The following is a 23,389-nucleotide window of genomic DNA, read 5'->3' on the forward strand; positions in this document are numbered from 1 at the left end:
ACAGTGAAGAGTTTTTGACACTTGAGTTAACAAAGAAACAGGCTTGAAATTTGTAAAATGTTGCCTTTTTATCAACGAGTGTTATTTTAGTTATTGTCATATTATTTGGAAATGAAAGTGTCTAAAAAGACAAGATACGTGTGTGTGTGTGTGTGTGTGTGTGTGTGTGTGTGTAAAAGATTTTCTAATTTCTTCATCTAGGTTTGTTACAATCACCACATCAGTATCATTGCAGCAGGTTGTATTCTTTATTTTTACATTTTGTCCTGCCAAATGTGTTAAAATCACCCAGCTGTTCGCTGGTGGCGAAGGTGGACCGTCACATCAGCAGCTGCAGGAGGAGGCCGGCAGGTGGAGGAGAGACCCGCGGCGGCCACTGGTGTTGGTCAGTCTGCTGGGTCAGATATAAATCAGGTTTTGATGCAGTTTATTTTTGTTGTGCTTGCTAATTCTCAAAACAGCCAGTAGTTACATGTAGACAGTTTAGTTTCTGTGTTTTACTAGTGATAGAGATGTTAGTGCTTTAGTAACTTTATTTTATGTATGTAGTTAGTTAAATATAGTTTCATTAGTTATGTAAAAATGTCAGAGTTTATTAATTGATATAAGTGCACTATGAGGTACTTTATTATTCAGAAACAGCTGAAGCTCAACAGAGAAAAAATGTTTCTGTAAAACCAAATTGGACTTCAATTCATCATTAACCTTCTACACTTGCAGATATAATTTAGATTGAATCAAATTAGGATTTGCCAGGAGATATGATGCTGTTTATTAACATAAAGGTTGCATGAAGTTTAAAGAATCTAATTTAGTAAGGTATTTGTCTTTTATACATAAATGTCATATTTATTACCTTTATTTTTTTGGGCATGTTACCAGTCAATTTAAAATAGTCCATCAGTCAGTCATTTTCTATACCGCTTCTTCCATAGTGGGTCACGGGGAAGCTGGTGCCTATCTCTAGCAGTCTACGGGCGAGAGGCGGGGTTCACTCTGGACAGGTCACCAGTTCATCGCAGGGCAACATACAAACAACCATGCACACACCTAAGGGAAATTTAGAGTGACCAATTAACCTAACAGGCAAGTCTTTGGACTGTGGGAGGAAGCCAGAGTACCCAGTGAGAACCAACACAGGGAGAATGCAAACTCCATGCAGAAAGACACCTGGTCGGGAATCGAACCCAGGACCTTCTTGCTGCAAGGCAACAGTGCTACCAACTGCACCACTGTGCAGTCCAAGTCAGATACAATTTAAGTCAATTTATTTACAGAACAGCTGGTCTCAGCAAAAGCTCCTTCAGTTGCTTAGTCTGGGAGAGAAACATGGATACACACATAAAGACAGGACCCACATCTAAAGCAAGTTAACATGAAGTTATTAGCAGCAAACGTTCAGCCATTGGAGCCACTCCAGGAAGGTGTTATAGCAACGCCAGGTCACTTTTCTGAAGAGAAACAACAGAGAACATAAAGATCATGGCAGCAACAACTGCAGATAATGCATTGATGGAGAGTAGTAGGAGAAAGTAGCAGAGTGAGTGGTCAGTATGTCTGCTGGAGTCAGCATTACAGATAGCAAGAATAAAATACAATACAATACAATGCAATAGAATTTTTACTGCCGTAGTTTAGTGAATATATTTTATTTAAGCGTTATGCATATTTACGCATCATTAGGACATTTAGTTTGAAAATGCTCAGATAGGAACTAATGTATGGCATGTTGATTCCGCTGGTGCGCAAAAAAGTTATGCACGCTCTCAGTGAAGCATGAGCGTTGCAAGTTGCAGCAGGAAGGGCCAATTTAAGTTAGAAGGGGCTAAAATCTTTAAATTATTGTTTTAGGTCCTCATTTCTACCTCCAAGCATGGGTCAGCCAGCGAGGTATGTTTATGTTATATATAATTTCATATCTTTATTTCTATTTGTCTATCTCATTGAGGTTTATGTTGTGTTTTAGTTCGACGGTGACATAATATTGTGATCAAGATTATGCTGTAATCATACCAACTTCGAGACTGTACAATTCACATTAAAGCCAAATTCATGTCATCAGTAAAAATAACTCTTTATTGACTTAACAACGAGGTGGAAGTGATAAGAATAGAATAGAACAAAATACAATAGAATAGATGAGTGACCTATTCAACAAAATAAATAACGTGTACCACAATAAATTAGTAAATCCCAGAAATATGAAAACAGGAACAAGCTGAGGTCAGAGTGTGAGTTAAACAGGAAGAAAACTACAATAGATTGAGCTCAACTAGAAGATGCTGACAAAATGTGAAAAATCTGCCTAAAGATAAAACAAATACAACGTCTCTCCTAAATATCCATAAGGTATTTTAACACATTCATATGAACAATTTGTAGCAAATAATTAATAAAGAAATTCAGTGTTTGCATTTGCTTTGTGTTTGGTCTCTCTGTGATTTAACTCATGGAAATGGGCTGTAGGAGTCGCTCAAAGTGCAAACATTTGGAGTTGAATAAAGGAGTTTAAACCAAAATCTTTCCTGTGGAAAATTCAGTCAGGCGTCTGTTTAAGGTCATGTCTGTGTTTGACCAGCAGGGGGCACCAAAGCTTCTAGAGGACACTTTATGTCCAGGCTGTGAGCAAAAAGGAGACTACAGACAGATGGGAACCTCTAACCTACCATATCTGCACACAGCGAAGAGGCTTGATTTATACTCACCTTTGACAGAACTTTAGCCTTTAAAATATTTACTGTATCTAAACCAGATTATCTCAGATTTTATGTTTCTACCTCAGTGGAGCTGGATGGAGAGTGTCTGTAGGCATCTCGCCTGATATACTCAATTTTGATGAATTTTTAGACTTTGACTGGGCCATCCCAACACATGAATGTGGTTTGTTCTAACCATCAGGATGTGCTTCCCTTTGGACATTTGCTGGGCACGTCCCACTGGCAGGCAACTCCGGGACAGAACCCGGAACAGAACTCATGGAGGTACTAATATGTGAATCTCCCACAGAGAGCCGGTGAGCCTTGTGCGTTCGCGGTTAACTGAACACTGCCTCTGATTGGCTTACAAGGAAAGCTCATCTACCTTAGCCAATCATCACGTTTGTCCCGCCTCTTTCTCCTCCCTTCATCAAATATAAACACCCTGGTTCCTGTGGCTGTGAGCCACGAATGAGTTTCTTTGAGTAGCTTTAGTTTAACTAATTTATTTAACTGTCGGTAACGGTGTCGTAATGATGGAAAAGTCATTCTTTGATTACTCGTTACTGAAAAAGTAACGCCGTTATTCCCATCAAGCCTCTGAGACCAGCTGGGTGGTGAATCCATCCGTCATCTGAAAGCAAAATTCCTCTGGTTGTCCCAACGATGGGAAGTATTACACAATACTGTAGATATTATAAAATATTATAAAATATAACCACATTTCCTCGCAGTAGATTAGAATTTAGAAATTTGCTTTAAAGCATCAGTTAGAACTGATGAACAGTCAGTATGAAAAGTATCGTGATCGACAGAAATGTTGGGGACAAAATCAAAGTTGGTTTGAAATGTCAAAGAGGTCAAATGATCATCGCCTTTACTGAGGACTGGTAAGTATGTTCTGACCAGTCAACGTGTCTCCAGTGAGGCTTATAAACCCGTTTCAGATAGTTTGTAACGGTTTAATGCTGCGTCTACCTCTGTCTGATGAGGACAACATGATGTAAAAGCTGCTTCTGTCTCCTCTACAGGCCTGATTGTTAGAAGAATGACAGGTTCAGCTTGAAAGTCCTTCACGTTACTTCAAACCTGTTGTACCACTGTGATGGATGGTGTTCATGAGTTATGACCTGCAGAGATGGACGCTGGTATTCAAGGGCCCCAGGGTCAGGTTGGACTGACTGATGCATGCTGGGACATTTTCTGCTGTCTCCACGCCCTGATAGCCACAGGAACTCATCTTGAACTTCACTTTTAACATTTCTCATCTTTTAACACATTAAACTGCTTATTAAAGTTCTCCATTGTTGGCCTAAAACATCACAAAATTCTTGACGTCTTGCAAGTTTTTCTAGTTTTTAATTATTATTCTGATCATTTCATTATAAAAAGGTAAAGAAATCATGTTTCAGCTTCACTAGCAGAGCAGCATCAGTGGACAATATTCTGCTGTTAAATTCAGCAAAGACTGAAGATGATTATTCTGCTTAAACCTGAAGATTAAAAATAGGATTATTAAAACATTTCTTCACTTTTCTAGCCGTGTGTTTTCATGCCTGAACTAAAGAGGATCTTCCTGCTGATCTCTGGTCTTCTGATGGTTTTATGGTTTTATGCTCCCTCTGAGCTGCAGAAACATCCTGTGGCTTCTGCTGCTTTCTGATGGGAAACAGAAAGATTCAGCCACCTGTTGGTGGGTAGGACTACTGGGGCTTTATCTGTAAAGAAGATGGTATTTATTTATTTAGGTCACTCAAAAATGAAAAAAAAAAACATTTGAAATAATATATTTTTCTTTTTTAGGGTTGAAGTTATGGATGAAGGTTGGTCCAAGCATACTTGATGGACGGATGGAAATATCTGGCTTTACTGTTGTTGTTAATGTTCTCTGTGCACCAAAGAGCAAACAGGATTGTCGTTTTTTCAGAAAAAGCTCCCTTTGTGCTTGTTAGCTCCACAGTCTGTACCTCTGGTTCTCCATCCAGATGTTTTCCCTTAAAGTTTGAGCTCCTTTATGAGAAGAGTGGAGGTGAAAGAGGAGCAGATGGGATTTAAAGCCGTGGAGCTCCAGGACCTGTGGATTTATAGACGCCTCTCCTGCAGCTCTGCAGGCTCTCATACATTCAACACATCTGGGATGGGAGGCCCTGCATGCCTGCAGCGGCAGGACAGGCGTCTGCATGTCTACCTTCAGGATGGAAACATAAATACGTGAGCCTCCAGACGATGTCTTCCCTGTGAGAGTGTCTGCAGGTGGAGGACAGCAAAGGAGGCTGAGAGACACTAACATGGTCCTTCTGGTCGCCTTCATCTGTGAGTATCGTCTCTGCTGCATTAGTCGGTCGCTCTGTTAAAACCAGGAATAATCGTTCTTCTCTTACTCGGCTACTAATGATGACGGATTTATTAAACTATCAAATTCAAAGATTACAGCTTTGAAAAGTTTTCATTTGCTAAATAAAATTGTATTTACAGTTTTAATGCAAATTTTATCTCTGATTATTTAGGTTTTACATGAATTTACTGTTTGCATCTTTTTCACACTTTCATTACCTCCAGCTCAGACAGATGGCTCAGAGGTATTTCAGAGAGTTTTACCGTCTCTTCACGTGTTAATCTGATATAACTTGTGTTTTTTAGTACTGGCTGCAGCCTGGTATTTCACTCCAGCTGCTGGTGAGTTGTTTTACAACCTAAAGTGAACTCTGACCTCTCCCTGGAAAAGCGCAAAGATTCAACCTACAGAAACAAAAAGACAAATTAGTCAATGTAAAAGTTTTAATTTTTCCTCTGATGAAAGAAACATAGAGCTGCAGGTTTAAAGTGGAGCTTCTGTTACTCTGCATGCTTATTTTAATAACAATACATATTAATTCTGTTCCACTATATCAAATTAAAAAAATTAATTTAATTAAATTAATAATTACCAGCTGTTTAAGATCAATATTTTTTCCCACTTTTTGATTGAAACATATTTATCTGATCTTGTTTCTTTCGCCCCAATCATGTGAAAACAAAGAAAGTAAAATATATTTATGAATTAATGATAAAATGCTCTTAAATTCAAAAAAGCATTTTTTATATTATGTTTAATTATTTTATTTCAGGTTTTAAATTTTGTCTGGTAAAAGACATACCGCCATCTAGCGGTGTAATTGGGTATGGCAGCCGTCTGAAACGCTTCTAAAGCTGTTTCTTCTTCTTTGATATATTTCCATCTTACTTCCTGTTCTCGCGTGATAAGTAAACATGAACCTCAGTTTCCTGAAGAGTCTTCAAATTAAATGAATAGAACCTTTCAGAACAAATGATTCCTTCTCTTTATTTGATGACTGTTATTTTTTACGGGCTCCAATAATAATCAGATGCATATAAAACTACAAATATAAATTGAAACAATATGTTTATTAGGGATCTTAATGTTTCAAATTCATTGAATCCTGTTCAGCTGATTGACTGAGTTTGTATTGCATTAATTCTGCTATAAGCTGTAGTTTTCTGTGATGTTGATCAAAGGTTCTGTTGGGCTAACCGGGTCAGTAACAGGGGATTGTAGGTACTGTTTGCAGTCTGATCCGTGTGTGTTTTCACACAGGGCGAGGTCGTCTACGCGTGTCTCAATGACACGGCTCACATGGCGTGTGGTAAGAAACACTTAAACATCTTCTAACCAATACAGCAAAAACAGAACAGGTTCTGATCCACTTTCACTAAACCCAGTGAGAGAACAGAGAAGCTGCTGTTGAGGACGGGTTCAGCATGAAGGAAACAGATTTATCAGAACAATCATTGAGCTCAACCTGAGGAGCTTCACAGAACCTAATCATGATTCACGGTGAGAAAAGCAAATTAATAATTGAATTACAAATAACTTGTGCAAGCATCTCAACAATGATTAAAATAGTATATTTAGCATTTAAACATCAAGAAGTAAAATTACAATATAAAAATAAATACAATTAAAGTATAAAAAGATTTAGAGGAACAGCAGCTAAATACTGAATGACTCTTTACTTTAAGCTTCTGGTTTTATAATCTTAGTAATTTTCCTGTGCAACAAACTTAAATGAAGTTCTGAGTACTGCCCGGATTAAATAAAGACTAATATTATGAAAGCAGCAGGCAGAGAGTGGCTTAAAACCTGAAGTTTCTTTGTTTAAAGCAGAAATATCTCAGATGAGCGCTGGAACAAACACAAACAGTTCATTAATTCACAGCAGAAGTCCTCTCAGCACCTTTCACAAGACAAACGGGTCTGATTCAGATCCAGAAATACGGAACCAAATCAAACCAATCAAATAGACGGGTTCTACATTCCAAGTCGGACCCTCGACTTGTGTAATAAATTCAGGTTATCATGCTGTCAGGTTTAAACCACCTAACAATATTATAACAACACAAAAAGAAAAGAGAGACAAAGTATTAGTTATTTTACTCGCTGCGAGGAGAAACGGTCAGAGATGTGTTCAGTTACAGATCTCGCACCGCTCTGAACAGCATCTGTCCGCCTCCTCTTTTTATTATCATTCGGGGGTCCCTATTTACAAAGAACGATGCTCTCTAAGGATGGGAAACAACAGCTGCATCGTAAACAGGTCATAAACAACTTTATCCTTTAACAACACATTTCCACAATCTCTCCATCTTCCCAGGATCAGTTGTGCCTTTCAGTGTAATCAGCCTTCATCTTTATGACCTCCTCAACTGGACTGCTTCCTTCTCTGCTAGTTCAGCTCCATTTATGATCTTTGCCTGCAGACAAACTCACACATCCTTTACTCACACAAACATCATGAATGATTATAAGATCAAATAATTAACTTAAAAAATAGGAGAAACTATAAGACAAATCTTTATTCAATTATTCCAACACATGCCACCTGGTATAAAGTTAAGTATCTAAGGGTCCTTGCATCAAGTCATGAACTTTGCACCAATCCCTCCATCTGAGCAAGCATGTGGCGACAGTTGAAAGGAACAGCTCACCTTTAACAGGAAGAAACCACCAGCAGAACCAGAACCCCGTCTCAGTGTGAGCAGCAATCTGCCGCACCCAACTGGGGGCTGAAAAGGCAGAGGATAAATACAAACCTAGACACGCTGAACCAGGAGTAGTTTCCATTCTCAAGTGAAAGTAATCAATTAACGGCAGCAGTAGCTTCTTTGGTGGCTTTATCTTATTTTCTGCCTTATGCCATGTTCTAGTAGCTCGAATCTTCTGACAGCTTCTCTAACGTTCTGAGTTTCTCTGCTCCAGATGTCGACCATAAGATCACCCTGAATCACATCTTGTACAAGGTCGGCATCGGGACGAGGTGTGGGGAGGGAAAACCACATCCCGACGACGGACCGGACAGCTGCTGCTCGTTCTCCTGGGCTGAGATGATGGTGGAGGATCTGTAAGGAAACTCTGAAATGCTGTGGTCAGAACAGTTCTAATGCTGAAGGGAAGCATGTGAGGAAATAAGTCCACTTTCTGCAGAGCTTCTGGTATTATTACTGCAGGAATCACACAGGAAGAGGAATGTCTTTTACTGTAATATCCTGACAGGATCAATTATATTTTACAGATAATAAATACTTTTTTCATCAACCAATAAAACAATACAGTAGCTAAATGAACTACAACTCCCAAAGTGCATTTGTCTAACAACTACAAGCCTTTAAATTCATGATTAATCTGTTTCCTCCTTGATTGTGGATCACTTTGACCATTTTCTCTGCTCAGACCAGCCCACTCACTGCAACAGGATGGGATTATGGGTATTGTAGTGATCTGCAGCAGGAAGTGGATGATAAGAGTTTTACTGCCTCCCTTGTGTTTTACTGCAGCTGCAAGAACAAAAGGTCCTGTGAAGTTCCTGTCACTGAGCGGGTGTTTGGGGAATATTCCTGTCTGGAGCAGAGTCTGGAATGCTTTGGTATCCAGAGGGGTTCATGATCCACTCAATGACCAGGATTTGTTGCTGAAGAGCAAGCCCATATCATCAACCATCCACCACCGTGTTTAACAGTGTCAATATGCTGTTTGGGTTTTCTCCAGGCATGCTGCTGTGCATTATAGCCAAACATCTCTACTTTGGTCTCATCTGTACATTTTCCATCTGAGAGAAGATATTAGAGGCTTTCACCTTCAACCCTTCCAAAGAAGCCATTCTTGTCTTCTGTAAATGTCCTGTCATGAACTTTAACATTTGACATATTAACTAAGGCATGTAGAGTCTGAGATGGGGATAGTTAAATAATTTAAATAAAAGTCCTTCATGATATAATCAAGCTTCCTCAGATACTGTCTCCTGATCTTCATCACTCTCTATGTTCCTCTGCAGGTGAAGAGCAAGAAGCAAATGAAGCCTGATGCCTTCGAGCGATGAAGACGCATCAGACTCAACTGCTGAGACCACAGAAGACGTTGTGCATGAATACATTTTACGTCATGTTTTACTTTAATAAACTAAAAAGCTCTTAAAGCCTGTTTAACTGAAGGATATTTTAGGATATTAAACACATTTTTTTAAATTGAACTGTTTGATTTTATAGTTTCATATCTGACCAAACTGTGTTTACTCCAAAAGGATTTAATCAGCTGAATAAAATCTTGGCTTATAGATGTATAAAGATGTGGAAATGTCTGTTTTCCTGGAGTCCAGAAGATTCTGATCATCACAGGAGTTATAAACCATCTCTAATAATCTTCAGCTGGTAGTGGAGGATCAATGCTCCTCTGTGTTCTTTATGAATATCTGACTCATGTTTCTCATTTTTTTCTTTTCGTATAAATGGGACGTTTTACAGCTGAAGTCTGCCAAAAAAGTTTATTTAATATTACTTTATTCATAAATTACTTTAAAACAAGCTAAACAAAACGCTGTCAATCAAACCTCTTTCTGTACAAACATTGTAATGCTAGAAACTTTCCATCAGGGGGCGATGTTTGTCGCCAGTAATATCCGTCCTGAAAAAACACTGAACCGAACCTATTCTAGACTTGTTTCCAGAAGCCGACATCTCAACAATATTTGATCAGATTTTCTCCATTTACAGATTTTATAAAGCATCACAGGTACAAGATAAAAAGAAAGATATTGATAAATATTAAGTTAATTTCATAAGTTGGTTCACATGGAGACCAGGGATAGAGATGGAGGTGATTTTGATTTATAAGGAGCAGGAACTTCTAGAAGGCTACAAGGTGATGCAGATGTTAGCACTGCTGCCCTGCAGCAACATGTGGGGTCTCTCTGGGTACTCCAGCTTCTTACCACAGATCAAAAACACGCATGACCAAAACCAAACTGTTTGTTGGTTGTTGAGGAACACAGACATGACATTTAAAAAGTTTTTTAACATCTCAGGTTTTCAGGCAGTTTGTTCCAGGGCTGAGGAACAGAGAAAGGTTCTGGGAACACTGAGGAAGACTTTAGAACCATCTCTGCTCCCAACAAGCTCAATAAGTGTTCACATCCCTGCTGGTATTTGACCAGTTTTTCAATAGTTTGTTGTTTTTTTCTTATGCACAATTACAACTAGTCACAACTACCCAGTTGAACATTTCACTAATCTGTATATGTGATTATTAATAACTATACCACATTTCTTTTGTATTTCTTATGTTTTGGTCGTTCTAATTTTATTTTAAAGCTAATATTGTTTTTACTTGACACTGTTTTTGTGTTTTTTATTTTGTAAAGAACCTTAGCCAATGCAAGACTTGTTGAAAGGTGCTGTATTGATCCAGTTTGATTGATATTCTAATCTATTCTCCACTAAAGGTCAGCAGATACAGAAGATGAGACAGAGGTCACACAGGGTTTTCATGAAGCCAGCGGGGTCTGGATGGGACCCATCACGTCTCTGTTGGTTTCTGTGGGACAAAAACAAACACAAGAATGTCAGAGAGTCTCCACCAGAGGGCGCTGAACACAAGTCCTAGAAAGTAAAAATAAAATCATATAAAAAAAAGATGCTGTAATTAAACTAAAGTTATTGAAATTTTCAGTGTAGGTGTGGAAAACCTCAAAGAAGAAATCTCACTTTGTTTTATTCCATCATGATCTGACCTGTTTGTTGGTTCTTTGTTTATTCAGATGAGTTTTATTTAGCGCCTGTTTCTGAGTACATGTCATGTTTGGGCTCATTTAAAGTTCTGAAGAAGGTTTCCATCATCAGCAGGTCTGCAGCTTCAGTTTCATCTGTGTTTCTTGTTCGGGTTTCAGTCCGTTTTCGAAGAAACGAAAGTGAAAGAAAACTGAAGCTGAACTGCCCTCCTCTTCCTCCTCCTCCTGCTGCTGTTGTCAGTTTGAGTTTGGACTAGAACCATGGCGGACTCAGAATGTCCGCCCGTGACCGTGGAGGGGGACTGGGGTTCGGTCCAGAATAAAACTGTGAGGAACAAACTGCAGCTTTACTTCCAGAGCAAGAAGAAATCCAGTGGAGGAGAGTGCCGGGTGGAGGTGGAGGAGGAGGCCCCGAGAGCCTCCGTCTTCTTCCGATCAGAGGAGGGTGAGAGGTTCTGTTTCTATACGTTCCGGTTCTGAGGAGTCAGTGTGACCTAAAGATGACGCTTCTCAACTCAGAGTTTAATACGTCTAATAAAATCAGAAGCTTTTTATCTTTCTAAATCCAACAAGTCTGAAACTTTCCTACAAAAATCGCTTCTTCCTGTTTGAATTTATTAATTATTATTATCTTAAACTGGTTAATAATGTCAGCTGAGGTCCCAGCATGCATCTCTTCAGCTCAGCTCCTTCCTCCTGTAGTCAGGATGAGACACATGGGTCAGGTGATCAGATGTGTCCACAGCTTTCTCATGTCCCACGTCTAGCTGGGGTTAAAGGTCAGCGCTGCTGGGAGGATGCTGGTGACTGTAATAAATCAGGTTATAGTCATGGTTTATTATTAGCTGAGCTGTGCTCAGGTGAGTCAGTGCAGGTAAACTGGGAGCGCCGTTGCTTTGGAAACAACAACCAACACCAGGAAGTACTTCTGCTGCTAATCTGCTGCACCTTAAAAAGTTCTTCTGAGTTCTACTGACTGATAGTCTGAGACGGTTCAGCCCAAAGAAGAAAAGGATTGATCCAGATTTGATCTGCTCCACATTCAGACCAGAGAAATGATTTGATTTCCAAAGAACTGAGATGTCTTCAGACTGCAGGAGATCGGACCTTAATCTCCTTCAGTTTCAGCTTCTTGCTGCCTGAAATGTTAGATGCTGCAGACTCTCAGCACCATTCTGGGGTCCTGATGGACCGAGGTCCGGTTCAGTTCACCTACGGCCAGAACAGGCAGTTTGTGGTTGTGATTTGAGGGGTTTACAGTCAGCTGTAAGGGTTAGAACAACAGAGCAAATGTTTGGACCAGAATAAGTCTTCTGGTACCGGCCTGATGACACCATCTCTCCACTGCTGAGGTCCTGATAGCAGCTGCTGTTGGACCCATCAAGCCCATTTTATCTCCATAAGTGGTTGATATTAAGGATGTTCAGTTATTTACCATTAAAATTAATTTCTTTTTGCTTTAATAATTAATTTTGTTTTATCCTGACAGCAAAACATTCAACATGATGATGTTTAAAAAAATCCAAAGTATTGAGATAATTGGGATCAAAACTTGTATCTTTTCCACCGTTGGTTCAATGATAGCAGCAAGAAATATCAGGATTGTTCTCATCTGCACGACTTAATGCAACCCGATCGGGTCAGAATATGATGTAAACAAGATGAACTCATGGATCCATCCTGCCTGGTGTTAAAGGTGCCGGCTGCTGGTGGTGCTTTCATGGTGTGGAGGATATTTCACTTTTAGACCAGCTAAATCTTGTTAAAGACCACAGCCAACTTGGGTTTTGTTGTCCTTCACTTTATATGGACCCGTCCTCTGAAGACTTCTTCCAGCAGGATGATGCTTCATGTCACAAAGTTCAGATCATCTAACTGAACTCCAATGGCCTCCACAGTCAGCAGATCTCCACCAGAGCACCTTTGGGATGTGGTGGAATAGGAGGTTTTCATCATAGATTGTCCAGTCAACAAAGTTGCAGCAACTGCATGGTGCCTTCATGTCAATATGGACCAGAATCTCTGAGGAATGTTTCTGAAACTTTGTTCAATCAGTGGCATGGAGAGTAAAGGCAAAATGGGTTCCAACCAAGTAAAATAAGAGTGTACCTAATCAAGTGGCAGATGAGTGAACAGAAATATGTTGAATATGTTTTTATTAACATGATGTTTCTGTTTCCAGTGAGAGAGCGAGTCCTCGCAAAGAAACATCATGAGATCAACGTGGACAACCAAACTCTGACGCTACAGCTGAGTTCAGGACCAGAGAGTGGACCTTCACAGGTAAAACATCTGAAGTTCAAAGGTCATGGAGCAACAGGAAGGTCTCCATCAACAAGATGATGTCTCAGATTTACACACAGAGATGTTTACATGTTTTCGGCTCTTAATAAATTCCTTCGGGTTAGGAAACAAAATTCTACTTGATATAAAACATATATTTAATGAGTCGATTTTAAAACAAGCAGTTTTATTATATTCTTCATGTTGAACCTCAGGATTATTTCAGCTCCAACCTGCAGAGAACCAACTTCACATCCTGTTAACCTCCACCTTCAGCAGCATGAAGAGACCACATCACTTTCTGTCCTGCAAGCCGACATGAATCAGTTCTCTGAGATTATTAGTTGGTTCTGTTCAGCCCTTAAAGTGGGTTTTGTGTGTGTTTTGCATGCAAGTAAAACAGTATCTGTTCCACATTAGCTACGTCTGTTTACAGGCTGGTAAACAGGTCCAGTTAAAGCTGGAGCTGTGCACACTCTTGCAGCCTGCTTCCGTTCTGAGTGTATTTGTTATGTGTTCGTTTTACGGTGCTGTTCAGCCCTTTGAGCCTTGGCTGAAAGCGTAATGTTTTTTATGAATAAAGGGTTATGTTATTGTTTAAAGAGCCAACTCTAGAATGGTTACATCCACATCTGATTTTATTACCTGCAGATTTACCTTCTCAAATGCAAATAGGGTTCAGCAACACTTGACCTCTTTTGAAGGAGAATATTCTTACATCGCTTTAATAAAAACACTGGAGAGACAACTGAAGCTAGAAGAGTTAGAAACAGGTTTTAATGTGAAGCATCCTTGTAAAGAAGAAGACAGAGAGGAAAACCAGCTGAACTAGATGTAGATCAGGAACAACCTCCAACCTTGATTATTCATGGATCCTGGATCCATGGCTGCTGTAGGATCATCCTAGAGTCTAGGCTGCATGCGCTGCATCATCTGTGACCGCGGCTTCGACGCTCACGGCAACCTGCGTTCGCACTTGCGCATTCACATGCCAGAAACGTCTTCAGGTTAGAACAGTCTACAGGATGTTTTTATGGTCTGACTCAGCTCATTACCAGCTAATCAATAAGCTGCTGCACCGACCTGTCAGGTTGGAGTCACACCCAATCAGAACGCAGCATTCACAGCGCAAGCAGTGACAGAATGCAGAACAAAGTTCAACCTGTTCCTGCTGCTGCTACCGTCACACATTCAGGAAAGTTTTCACACCCAGATCACAGAAAAACAACACGTTTAAATCCACTGAGGAAAACTGTGTGGAGGGAAACACGGAGACGGCTCCAGATTATTTTATAAAGAAACCAAAAACCTTCAAACTTGAAAGTTGTTTTCCTGGGACTGAGTATATTAGTGTTTATTACGCTCCTTAGACACATATCTGGATTCTTCCAGGCCGTTAAATCAAACACTGAGCTGTGAAGCTCCTCTCAGTATCATCTGTTGGTAACATCTGCAGCTGGATCTTTTACCAGCATCATATAAACTTCCAGAACTCTGAGGTTTGGGTCAGATGCAGTTAAATACCAGAAAGACTGAAATGACCCAGAAGCAGCAAGATTTCACAGCTTCTCCATTTCAGATGATCTTCTCCTGTCGGGTTAAACCACCTCTTTGTGTTTCCTCCACAGATGCCGACAAACAGCAGTGATGATGGCTCAGGTAAACGTCTCTGCTCAGGTTTTATATTGTGATCACACAACCTAATGGGAATTACTTACATTTAAAAAGAGGAAATGATATTTTGAAATGTTCACTCTTTTTTGTGCTCTAATTTGTATTTATTTGACTATTAACTTAAATCTTTTTTTCTGTTAGATTTAGCTGCAGATTCTAAGAACCAAAGATCCAAACCGGAACCTGAGGAAGGAGCTTCTGCAACAAACCAGAGAAGTAAAAACATTTTTAAGATTAAATATGATTCTGTGTTCCTGGATGTGACTTGGATTATGTCAACGTTCCCTCTTTATTCCCTCCTGGAATTAAAATGTGAAAATAATCTAAGCTTCACCACAATCTTGTTCATCTAAAGGTTCAATGACTTATCATTGGTTAAACAGAATTTAATTAGTCTAGAAATGTTAAGAAAATGTTTTTCCTCATGTAAATGTTTAAAAAATACTAAACAAAATTAAAACTTATTTCAGCAAAATCCAGATTTGATCATTTTTTACATTATATTGCTAATGTCTATAAATGAAGGGAAACCGAACAAATGTAAACAACAACAGTTCTTGTTTTTCTTGTCAGATTCTGAGTCAGATCTGAGCGCTGCTGCGGTGCTGGAGAACATCTCAGAGAACCTATCTAAAGATTTTCTGCAGATGCTGGTGGAGAGCATTTCTGGACTGGAAGAAAATGACTTCAGTCTGGAGATCATCTGGGAATCCAACATGGCTGTGGTGACCTTCAGCAGCCCTGCAGGTAGAAAACATAAACAGGCAATGAAACCAAGCAGCTTCACTGGCAAAGACTGGTGCCAGAGAGAGACCTAAACTGGTTCCACCTAAGAACCATTCCTTCCCGTTTCAGTCATTTCAACAAGTAAATGATCTGATAATGTCGCTCCAGTTTAGCAAAAAAAGATTAAATTGAATTTTCTTCCAAGAAGAAGGAAGATAATTCTGGATAGGTCTTTTGTCAACACCTAGTAACTACAGCGAGGGTCTGTGAAGGTGTGGGGTTGTATCATGGTATGGAGGTGTATCATGGTATGATGTATCATGGTATGGAGGTGTATCATGGTATGAGGTATCATGGTATGGAGGTTTATCTTAGTATCAAGTTGTATCATGGTATGAGGTATCATGGTATGTGAGTGTATCATGGTATGTGAGTGTATCATGGTATGAGGTATCATGGTATGAGGTATCATGTATGGAGGTGTATCTTAGTATCAAGTTGTATCATGGTATGAGGTATCATGGTATGAGGTATCATGGTATGTGAGTATATCATGGTATGTGAGTGTATCATGGTATGTGAGTGTATCATGGTATGTGAGTGTATCATGGTATGAGGTATCATGGTATGAGGTATCATGGTATGGAGGTGTATCTTAGTATCAAGTTGTATCATGGTATGAGGTATCATGGTATGAGGTATCATGGTATGTGAGAATATCATGGTATGTGAGTGTATCATGGTATGGAGGTGCATCATGGTATGAGGTATCATGGTATGGAGGTGCATCACGGTATGAGGTATCATGGTATGGAGGTGTATCTTAGTATCAGGTTGTATCATGGTATGAGGTATCATGGTATGAGGTATCATGGTATGAGGTATCATGGTATGTGAGTGTATCATGGTATGGAGGTGTATCTTAGTATTTGTATCATGGTATGAGTGTATCATGGTATGGGGTAACTGAAATATCCTTTATTTTCCCACAGTGGGGAAATTCAGGTGTGCCAGCAGCAAAGTAAAAGTCAAATGGAAGCACACAGGTACAAGGTATTAAAAGAAGTTGTTTAAGCTCCATAAAGCTGATAATGCAGGTACAAGGTACAAAACTATGTAAATCAAAAAGTGAGACCAGACTGTAAAGTAAAGGAAGAATTCACAAGATTAGACAAGAATTACTGTACAGTTATTAAGATATCATGGTACATCGTGGTATCGAGCTGTATAGTAGTACGAGGCTGTATTATAGTAAGGGTTCATGTCATGGTAATTGTGTAGTGGTATGCTAAAGCTAATTTCCACTTTGATGATGGAAGCATCAGTGCAGTAAAGGCCAGCTGTGGTTTTTATATACTGCCCTTAGGACCACATCTGTTCCAGAGACTTTCCAAGCATTTATCTCCAGAACAATGGAAAACTGTATTCCATTGGCTTTTTTTTTATGAGCGAGTCCATCTTTTTGAATATTGGTTGATATAAGTACTTTATCACCTAGGCGACGGTGGTAGGGGTTCGTCCTGTAACTGGTGGGTTGCCAGTTCAAACCCCCTGTTCTGTCTGTCTCAGTCATTGTGTCCTTGGGCAAGACATTTCACTTGCCTTGCCTGCTGATGGTGGTCAGAGGGCCCGGTGGAGCCGATTGTATGGCAGCCTCACTTTGGTCAGTCTGCCCTAGAGCAGCTGTGGCTACAATGTAACTTACCACCGAATGTATGAATGTGTGGATGAATGACTGTAGTGTAAAGTGCTTGGAGTCCTCGGACTAGATAAAGTGCTACACAAGTTCAGGCCATTTCCCATTTAGCTGTATAAAGGACTCTGCTTTCTCTTGGTATGGGACCAATTTTGAGGATTTCAAAAGTTTATACCATCGTGGAAGAACTTTTAAAACTTTTCAATCCAAATAGTTTGCCAGTAAACTGCTAAAGAGGAATAATAACAGAATAGTATAACGTTCAGTTTTTGATGCAACACTTTTTTGTCCTTCATACTGTTTCAGTCCAAAAATAGTAAACTGGAGTGTTTTTGCAGATGTGGAAAAGTTCGTCTCTGTGAGTCAGACCAACTCAAAGATGAAGAAACACGGACTGACAGCTCGGCCACTAGGGGCAGCAAAGAGCATCCGAATGGAGAGACTTCCTCCAACTGTGGTCAAAGGTCCAAACACATCCACTCACTTTAGGCACAGTGGCTTAGTAGACTTTCATTAACAAATATGTTTTTTAAATAAATACTTTTGTCACAATTTCGATTTTTATGCATTTTCACAATTGTGAGATTTTTGTGTTATCCTGCAAGCTTACGTTTTAAAAACTGATCCACCTTTTCTGCAAAAGGTCCATTTTTGGTGCATCTTTTTAAGGATTTTAATTTAATTAGCATGAAAATTATTGTGATTTGATTTATGGGTCAAATATTTTAGACCAGATTCAGATGCTGATTTCAAATGGTTAAGGTTGTAATGAACATGAACATCTTTAAAATACAGAAGACATTTTTTATTGAGAGAGTGAGACACACTAAGCTCTCTTTTTATAATCAGTTAAAATATGATTCTTTACCTAAATGATATGAAAGTAGTTTTCCTGGAACTGAAATAAATAGTATGAAAAATGATTTATGGATCAGGAGTTAAGATTTAGATGAAAAGTTTATTTCTGGTCTGACATCGTCTTCAGTTACCAGATATCTAGAGGAACCTTGTTAGTGCGGTTTTAAAAGGAATTATTATTTTTTCTTTTTTAAATTTTTGCTATCATTGATTTTTGTCTGAATTCTTCGTGATTTTCTTGCAGACATGATTGAGCTGTGGTTTGAGAAGAACTGGGAGCTGCCAGAGCATGTCGTCATGATCCCAGAGGAGCAGGCCGCCATCGCCTCCTTCAAGGACCCTAAAGGTTTCTCTTATCTGCTCTGGTTGTTCATCACAACCTGTCAGTATTAAAGCTAAACTGCTGAGTTTGTGGACAATCTTCCAAACTGGTTGAAAACACTGACTATGGGTTATTGTGTGGAGTGTAGAGCTGGATAGGATGATCTATTCTACAGTATCATCATCATCATCTCTCTTAACAGGCCAGTTGTGTTGTTGTTTTACTTAAGATGCTTTTAGTTTTATTTATATTCTTAACTATTCAGATTTAAGATCTGATATTTAGTTCTGTTATTTCTGGCAGTCCTGTCACAGATGGCTGTAGCTGCTGGGGAAACCACCTACAAGCATCTAGTAGATTTAAAGCCTAAAGCAGCCACTAGGAGGGAACCAGTAGCAGTGGAAACTAACCTGTAATTTGACCCAACATGGGGAAACTGGGCCAGGGTTAACAAGTAAGGAACAGACAGGCTGGTAGCTTCTTCTCAGTTCTAAATCAGTGTTTCTGCCAAATCAAGATAGCTCTTCTTCCTCTTGTTCTTTCTCTGTCCCACCATACCAGTTGGAATCTGAAAGACTTCTCTAATGTAGCTCTAGAATGACAGCGTCCTTTCTCCTGTTTGGCTTTCAAGGTTTCTATGATAGACAGAGTTGGTTTAGGTTGTTTTATCAGGATAGAAAATGAACAGGTTGACGTAGACTCCTGTATTCTTGTTGATGGGAGTCAGTCAGGATTTCATCACACAGACTTGATGTTTGGACCTTTGGTTACTCTCTCTGCTGCTCCTCTCTATACAACATTCCTATTTTTGGACATCCCAGTATTACCATATCACTGTCCAACTCTTATTAAGTTATCAGCTGATAGAAAAAGTTATTAGATGAGGTAGCTCTGGTTAGTTGTTCTTCGGTCAGTCGTTAGTTTTGTGTATCTGATGACCTGGATGAATGAACCAGGCTGATTTAAAATCTCCACCACTATGAGCAGCTTCTCACCATTCTCTCCGTGTTCTTTGTTTCTCGCTGCAGTTGTGGAAAGCATCTGCATTAAAGAAGACCATTTGATGCGATCCATTTCTGTCAAGTTGTATCCCTACCATGAGTCATTGGGAACTGCTCTGTACGGCAAAGAGCGACCTGCATGGAAGATGCCCGAGCCTTTCACTGAAAAGGTTAACCACGTGATCTGGAAATTCCTCCTACTGAAGAAAATGCTGAAAAGCATCAATGAGCAGATGCGTCCACACTTCTGCAGTGTAGATTTGGACAATCCTGAGGTGAAGCTCAGCCCGCTGCCAGGACTTCTGAGGCAGAAAGGTCTGACTGGTGAGGACATAGGTAACTGGGCGAGGGCGGCTCAGGTCGCCTTCTGCAAACTCATGTCCCAGTTCTCGGCCTTTGAATCCGATGTGAACGCAGAAGCATGGAAATATGCTGAGAAGGAACTCCGTTTGGTTGTGAAGGAAGATGCCTTAGTGGCCTTCGATCCATCCAGAGGTGTTGTGACCATTGCTGGCAGAGCTGATGATATAAAGAAAATCAGAGCTCCTGTGGAAAACATCATCCTTAAATCAAGGAGTCTTATTGAAAGACAGACCAAAAGTGTATCTGAGGGAATGGACATTTCTCCTGCCTATTACTACATCCTGAACGAGGAAGGGCTGCAGAAAGCTGCCTTGGACATTTCTTCTGAGTCGAAGGTCTTATACGATGAAGGCACAGGAAAGTTGACCATTACAGGACTCCCTGCAGAAGTGTTCAAAACCAAATCCTGGATCTTAGAGAGAAATCTGAAAATGAAACAAAAGCAGCTAAATGTCCCTCCAGGTCTTCTGGAATACCTCCGTTCAGTGGATCCCATGGACATGTCCAAGAGCCTGTTCACCTCACAAGGCATTAGTGCCGTCTACGGCATCGACATCAAAGGGATTTTCTTACTGGGAAGCTCTGACAGAGCCCTGGCCGATGCTGAGAGTAAGATGAAGAAAGATTTACTGGTGCAGACTTTGGACGTGAAAGATCAGGAGGTTTTGAACCTTCAGAACTGGATGGACCTGTGCAGAGACATCTTAGACACCTACAACTGCTCCAACAAGAAAACTGTGATCATATGGATCCATCCTGGGAGAAGAGACAAAGTGACAGTGGTCGGTTTTAGCAATCCTGTCAAAGAGGTCAGCATCAGTCTGAAGCAGTTCATTGAAAACTACTCACAAGTTCGCGAGATCTTTCGCGTTGAGTCCTGTGCAGTTGTTCAGTTCATAGAGAAGAAAAAACATGACACTTGGTCAAGAATTGCGAAAGACAACAAGGTGTTAGTCATGTTTGATCCAGAAAGACCAAAGATAATCATCAGTGGAGCTCGTCTTCATGCCCAGAATGCTAAATCTAATTTTCAGGAACTTGCCAAAGCTCTCTTTACTGACACCTTAACTGTGGACAAACCTGGAGCCAAGAAGTATTTCCAGTCCCAAGGTAGCATGTTTATGTCTCCGATAATGACAGAGTTTAACTGTGTGGTGATGCTTCAGCCAGAGATCCAAGATGATGAAGAGGAGGAGGAAAGGAACTTTGAAGGAGAGACTGGTGTTTGTTACTGTAAGGTGCAAACAACCAATGGAGTTCTTGTTTCTGTCAGCAGGGCAGATATCTGCTGCTTTCAAGTTGACGTTGTGGTCAATGCAGCCAATGAGGAGCTGCAGCACATCGGCGGCTTGGCTTTGGCGCTGCTAAAAGCTGCTGGACCAAAGCTGCAGAGGATCAGTGATGACCATGTAGCAAAACATGGGAAGCTACGCCCAGGAGAAGCAATTGTAACAGATGCATGCAGTCTGCCCTGCAAGTACGTCGTACATGCTGTCGGTCCGCGGTATTCTGACTCTGACAAGAAGACATCAATATTTCGTCTAAAGTCTGCAGTTAAAGAGAGCCTGAAACAAGCTGAGATGATCAACTGCTCCACCATAGCAATGCCAGCAATCAGCTCTGGAGTGTTCGGTTTTCCTGTGGAACTCTGCACCGAGACCATCGCCCAGGCTGTGCGGGAATACTGCAACAATCCTACAGGTCCAGGATCCTTAACTGAGGTTCACCTGGTGGACAACAATGACGCTACCGTCAGGGTGATGGCAGCAGCTGTCAACAAGGAGTTCTTCGATCTGGGACCCACCATGACGGTTCCACTGGAGACGGGCGGCAAGTACAGGGGAGCAGCAGGGTAAATTATTATAATGTTTTTTTTTTTCTTTATTTTATTAAACATTTTGAAATTACATCAACAGTCCAGCATCAACAAAAACTATGATGTTACCGACCCAATAAAATATGACACCATATATCATACAGCATCAACTATAAGAGTCTTTGTACATCGTTATTTACAATGTCAGCATGACTTGAGTTGTATTTTCAAACGTCCCAACATTATTTCAGAACATTTCTTGACTTAGTAATAATGACTTTAAGGGTACGCCTCAACCTCTCCAAGGTGATGGTGTCTTTCCAAAGTTTAATTAAAGGTGGCTGAACACCAACCCATCTTTTCATTATTGCTTCCCTGGCCACCATGAAAAGAAAATGTATTACATTCTTATGGACGTTCAACGAGTCAGGTAGAAGTTGCACCACACACACCAATGCCTCAGGTTTAGCTGTTGACCAATCACCACACTGACCTCAGTACACACTGCTTGCCAGAACTGTTGAATCTTTTCACATTTTCAAAGGCTGTGAAAAGTAGTTCCTCTCATTATTTTAAGAGAAGCTTCTGTATTGTATTTGCTATACATGTAGGGAGATACATAAACTTTGTGTTACATGTTATACTGCATCTCTCTGTATCTATTACAAACTGATATCTTAGAAAGCAATAACACTACCTTCTCCCATGCTTCAGGATCTATTGTTTTCAAGAGTGTTGAACAAGATGTTGTGAAACCTGATAATTTGTCCTTGGTGAGATGCTGTAAAGTTGAATAGAACCTCATGATAAGGTAGCTGTGTCTCCGACTGTCCACAGGTGCCAAATATAATCCTCAAAATATTCCAAGACTTAATCACATTTGTAATCGTATAGTTGTCCTTAGCCATAGATGCTAATTCTGGTCAACTCTTATCCAATACGTTTACAGGAGAGAAAGGTTTACACAGAACTGTTTCTATCTGGTACCATAACGGCTTCTTCCTCCGGTCAGCCCATGCTGCAATAACCCCAGCTTGGATTAAAGTTATGCATTGAGATATATTAGGAAGGTCCCATCCCCCATGTTCTCTTGGAATTGCAGGATCTCCAACTTACTTTTAGGTTTAAAGCCGGCCCAAATAAACTTAAATAAACTCTTTTAATTTCCTTAACATTATTACTTTAAAGAATTAGGAAGAACATAAACATTGTAAATAGATATTTTGGGAGGATTATGATTATGATCCCCCCAGGTATGTTAACCTGCCGGGAGACCATCTAAATAATTTCACTAAATCAGACTCTCTCTACCCCCAGCCCACCACATAGTTATGGAATAATTATAATATGCACAACATACATAGATTCAGGAAGTTCTCCCTCTTCAGAGTATTTATTGAAGACTCTAAGTAGCAAATTGTTAATTTTGCCTGTTTTATAAAACTCTCCACGGAAACCATCAGCGCCTACAGATTTGTTAGACTGCAGCGAGGAGATAACATCATTTATTTCTGGTAAAATAACAGGCCCTTCAAGAAGTTCAGCTCATTCATCTGATAGCTGTCGTATCTTATTAAAAAAATATCGCTATTTCTAGCTATATAGATTTTATAAACGTTTTTAAAACAGTCATTAGTCCTCCTATAGTTCGTCTGTCGCAGCTGATCCATATATTGCAGAGAAAAAAGATTTAGTGGAAGAATTTCTAACCAATCGAGCCAGAAGCTTATTGCCAAATTCAAACATTCTTTGTCTGGCGAACAAAATATCCAATTCTGCCTTCTTTGTTATTAAGGTCAGTCAACTGTAGTCTTGTCTCTTTGAGCTCTTTCGAGATATCAACTGAATTTAACCTAAAAGATTTTTCTTCTAGCTCTTTAATCCTCCTTTCCATCTC

General features: G+C 39.9%; 1 protein-coding gene and 1 long non-coding RNA gene across 2 annotated transcripts in view; one reads left to right on the top strand and one right to left on the bottom strand.

Annotated features, from left to right (window-relative positions):
• Positions 1 to 7,118: 7,118 nt before the first annotated feature.
• Positions 7,119 to 10,868, bottom strand: LOC124877764. The gene is made up of 2 exons (XR_007040599.1): positions 10,731 to 10,868; positions 7,119 to 10,560 (listed from the first exon to the last, which is right to left on the bottom strand). It is a non-coding gene; the product is annotated as an uncharacterized LOC124877764 (long non-coding RNA).
• Positions 10,791 to 23,389, top strand: part of LOC124877763 (protein mono-ADP-ribosyltransferase PARP14-like) — a 30,734-nt gene continuing 18,135 nt past the window's right edge. The window contains exons 1-8 of the mRNA XM_047381248.1: positions 10,791 to 11,198; positions 12,936 to 13,036; positions 14,665 to 14,695; positions 14,852 to 14,926; positions 15,284 to 15,457; positions 17,471 to 17,596; positions 18,235 to 18,336; positions 19,341 to 21,528. Coding sequence (XP_047237204.1) covers positions 11,015 to 11,198; positions 12,936 to 13,036; positions 14,665 to 14,695; positions 14,852 to 14,926; positions 15,284 to 15,457; positions 17,471 to 17,596; positions 18,235 to 18,336; positions 19,341 to 21,528 — 2,981 coding nt within the window. The 5' untranslated portion in view covers positions 10,791 to 11,014. The remainder of the gene's footprint in view (positions 11,199 to 12,935; positions 13,037 to 14,664; positions 14,696 to 14,851; positions 14,927 to 15,283; positions 15,458 to 17,470; positions 17,597 to 18,234; positions 18,337 to 19,340; positions 21,529 to 23,389) is intronic.

The sequence above is a fragment of the Girardinichthys multiradiatus genome, chromosome 12, assembly GCF_021462225.1.
Source record: "Girardinichthys multiradiatus isolate DD_20200921_A chromosome 12, DD_fGirMul_XY1, whole genome shotgun sequence".
Lineage (NCBI taxonomy): Eukaryota > Metazoa > Chordata > Actinopteri > Cyprinodontiformes > Goodeidae > Girardinichthys > Girardinichthys multiradiatus.